Source organism: Cibotium barometz, chromosome 37 (genome assembly GCF_041138505.1).
Source record: "Cibotium barometz isolate CiBa-2024 chromosome 37, ASM4113850v1, whole genome shotgun sequence".
Classification (NCBI taxonomy): domain Eukaryota; kingdom Viridiplantae; phylum Streptophyta; class Polypodiopsida; order Cyatheales; family Cibotiaceae; genus Cibotium; species Cibotium barometz.
In genome coordinates, this window is record NC_141082.1 from 30,369,550 (window position 1) to 30,372,933 (window position 3,384).

At 45.8% G+C, this 3,384-nt stretch overlaps 1 protein-coding gene across 1 annotated transcript; it reads right to left on the reverse strand.

Moving 5' to 3' along the window:
* Positions 1–355: 355 nt before the first annotated feature.
* LOC147617156 (putative pentatricopeptide repeat-containing protein At3g15130) lies at positions 356–3,171 on the reverse strand. The gene is made up of 2 exons (XM_086776756.1): positions 2,922–3,171; positions 356–2,846 (listed from the first exon to the last, which is right to left on the reverse strand). Exons 1-2 carry the CDS (start codon positions 3,000–3,002, stop codon positions 582–584), a joined length of 2,346 nt encoding a protein of 781 aa, XP_086632882.1. The 5' UTR covers positions 3,003–3,171; the 3' UTR covers positions 356–581.
* Between the last annotated feature and the right edge of the window lie 213 nt (positions 3,172–3,384).

A 3,384-nucleotide genomic window follows, 5' to 3' on the forward strand; every position in this document is an offset into this window, starting at 1 on the left:
TTCCTTGTAGGACTAGGCATTGCAACCAAGTCGATTGGAGCTTCAGGTGTAGCAGCTAGTGGGAGCCCTGCCTGCAGTTTAAATGATGTCCCATCTCAACCCATTTGAATACAGAGGCATGGAAGGAGTGTTCTAAGATAGAGGTCTAATGATATTCAAAACCACATTGTGAACATTGCATCCTATGGAGAAAAGGATATCAAACTGGTTTGAGCTGACACACTCGGAGGTAGGATGTACTTCAATGATTCTGGAAGACTATTGATTAAAACAACTGTACGAAACAATACAACACAATAAAGAGAGAGAGAGAGAAAGGTATTAACGTCAGTAGAATGCAACATGAGGGCATATACGACCAACGGTGAGACTTGAACTCAGGAAAAAAATAGTTGCTACACAATAAAGAGAGAGCCAAAAAAATAGTTGCTGCACAACTCACCTCTAGAGTCCTAGATATGCAAAAAAGGCTAAAAGGAGAACAAATGCTTCACTTCAGCATACTGCAGAGTTCTGTCCTCAGCAGTCTAGCAACAAAATTTGGAGTGAAATAAAGAGAAGTCTAGGCAGTTGCACTACCATCACCAATATTCCTCACAACTACACTTTCCATCCTCGAAAATGTGGATGCGGTTCGCATCTTTGACCTGAATTTTGCGCTGCTCCACTTTTGATATAAGCGATGTAGCGAAATGGCAGTCAACACAAACACGCATGTTCTTCGTAACACATATAGGCGTCCCTTCAGGTGTATTGATGAGGGCACATGCAATGGCCAGCTTGTCACTATGCCTGCATAGCACATCTTCCTTTGCATCATCTGAAATGCCTTGTGACACCCAATGCAAACCTGGGGAATACCCTTCCTGCGATATTTTTTGACCAATGTCTTTTAGCTTCGCATAGATATTTTTGCCTTGGGGATGGCTGTCATCCCCGACAATAAACGAATGAACATTTCCACTTGCATCAGTCCACCAACAACGTCCTGGCATCTTCCATGCTCCATTTTCCATTCTCATCGCTTCAACCTTGTCTGCTTCCTCTCGCATGCCAGCAGCTGCATATATATTACTCATGCAGACATATGTTGCGGCATCCTTTTCATCCAATTGTACTGCATGTTCAAAGGCCAATCTTCCAAGCTTCACATTTCCCCATTTTCGACAAGCACCCAACAGCGCAGACCAAAGCGGAAGACAATCAGAAGGTGGTAACTTCTCAATTACTCCTATTGCCTTGTCGAAGTGCCCTGCTCGGCTGAAAAGATCAACCATGCAAGTGTGGTGCTCTAAAGTTGGGATGAGGCTATGGACTGTGCTCATGGTCTCAAAGTACATTTGCCCTTCATCCACTAGACCTGTGTGACTGCACGCAGTAAGCAAAACAACGAACGTGACCAGATCTGGCTCTATACCTTCTTCTATCATTTTGTTGAATGAGTCAAAAACAGTTTCAACCTTTCCAAGCTGGGCATATCCTGCGATTAGCGAACTCCAGGATACTACATCCCGAACTGGAAGCTCGTCAAACACTTCATGCGCTTTTGCAAGTGCACCACATTTGGCATACATATCCACCAACGCAGAGCGAAGCACAAAATCCTTTTCCAATAAGCCCTGCCTGACAACCTCAGCATGTACCTCTTTGCCCTTCTCAGCTGCTCCTATGTTGCCGCAGGCTTTCAACATGCAAGTAAAGGTGACTGCATTTGGGGAGAGACCCTCCTCTCGCATCCGTCCAAAGCAGTTCAGAGCCTCATCATCATGCCCGTGTTGGGCATATCCTGTGATTAGCACATTCCACGAGACTACATCCCGAACTGGAAGCTCGTCAAACACTTCTTGCGCTTTTGCAAGTGCACCACATTTGGCATACATATCCACCAACGCATTGCCAAGCAGAATATCTTTTTCCAATAATCCCTGCCTGATGACCTCAGCGTGTATCTCTTCGCCCTTCTCAGCTGCTCCTATGCTGCCACAGGCTTTCAACATGCACGTAAAGGTGACTGCGTCTGGGGAGAGGCCCTCCTCTCGCATCCGTCCAGAGCAGTTCAGGGCCTCGTGACCATGCCCATGTTTGGCGTATCCTGCAATCAGGGCACTCCAGGTGACTACATCCCGAACTGGAAGTTTGTCAAACACTTCTTGCGCTTTTGCAAGTGCACCACATTTGGCATACATATCCACCAACGCATTGCCAAGCACAATATCTTTTTCTAATAAGCCCTGCCTGACGACCTCAGCATGTATCTCTTCGCCTTTCTCAGCTGCTCCTATGCTGCCGCATGCTTTCAAGATGCAAATAAAGGTGACTGCGTCTGGGGAGAGGCCCTCCGCTCGCATATGTCCAAAGCAGTTCAGAGCCTCATGACCATGCCCATGTTGGGCATATCCTGAAATCAGGGCACTCCAGGAGACTACATCCCGAACTGGAAGCTCATCAAATACTTCTTGCGCTTTTGCAAGTGCACCACATTTGGCATACATATTGAGAAGGGCAGTGCCTACATAAATGTTCTTTCCAAGCAAGCCCCTTTTGAGAATATCAGCATGTATTCTGCTGCCTTTGCACAGGTCCTTTTTCTTGGCACAAGCCTTTAGTAAGGCTACAAGAGCAGTATCCTCTTGAAACTCCTGGTGGTTGCTGTTGCTATCTCCTTGTCGTGCTTTGTGGTGCATTTCCTTGGCCTTCAGCATCCACTTATCCTTCCGCACACAGAACTCTCGTTGCAGTCCTCTTCTTCTGAGCTCCTCTTGGACCCAAGATGGATTGGACCAGCCATCCATCCACAGCGACTCCTTTGTCATTTTATGTTTGAAGTCTGGGGATCTTGGGCTTCTCTGTGATGCACAACAATACTCAGGAAAGCCAATAGGTATTCGTGTACGCTCATGTAATTATAAAGCAGTGCTTACCTTGCTGGTTCGATTGTCCCACCATTGGGAGGGATCCCTGAAGTACTCCTTCCATAAGAAGTCCATGTCTCTACATGCCATGGGGAGGGATCCAAGACGGAAGCCTTTTGTTTCAGTTGTTAAGTAAGTGGTCAGCTCTGCACGCCAGGAAACTTTGATCGCCCATTAAGAGCCCCAAACAACCCCTCCACTCTTTGTCCAAGAAAAAAATACAAAGCTTTTTCCTAGAGCACTCAAATGCCAATATGAAATGAACCTATACATTTATTAGCCAAACAAGATAACTAAACCTCACTAATGTTTTCAAAGCTATTCCCATGAAGTCCAAAAAAAGAGGGGAAAAAATCTCAATCATGTCAGCCATCTCCCAAAGAAATAAGGCATTCATGCCTTACGTGCTTCTTTGCTGATATGTGCTCCTCATAATTTCCATTGCCATGCCAGATATGTCCAAAACTAGTGA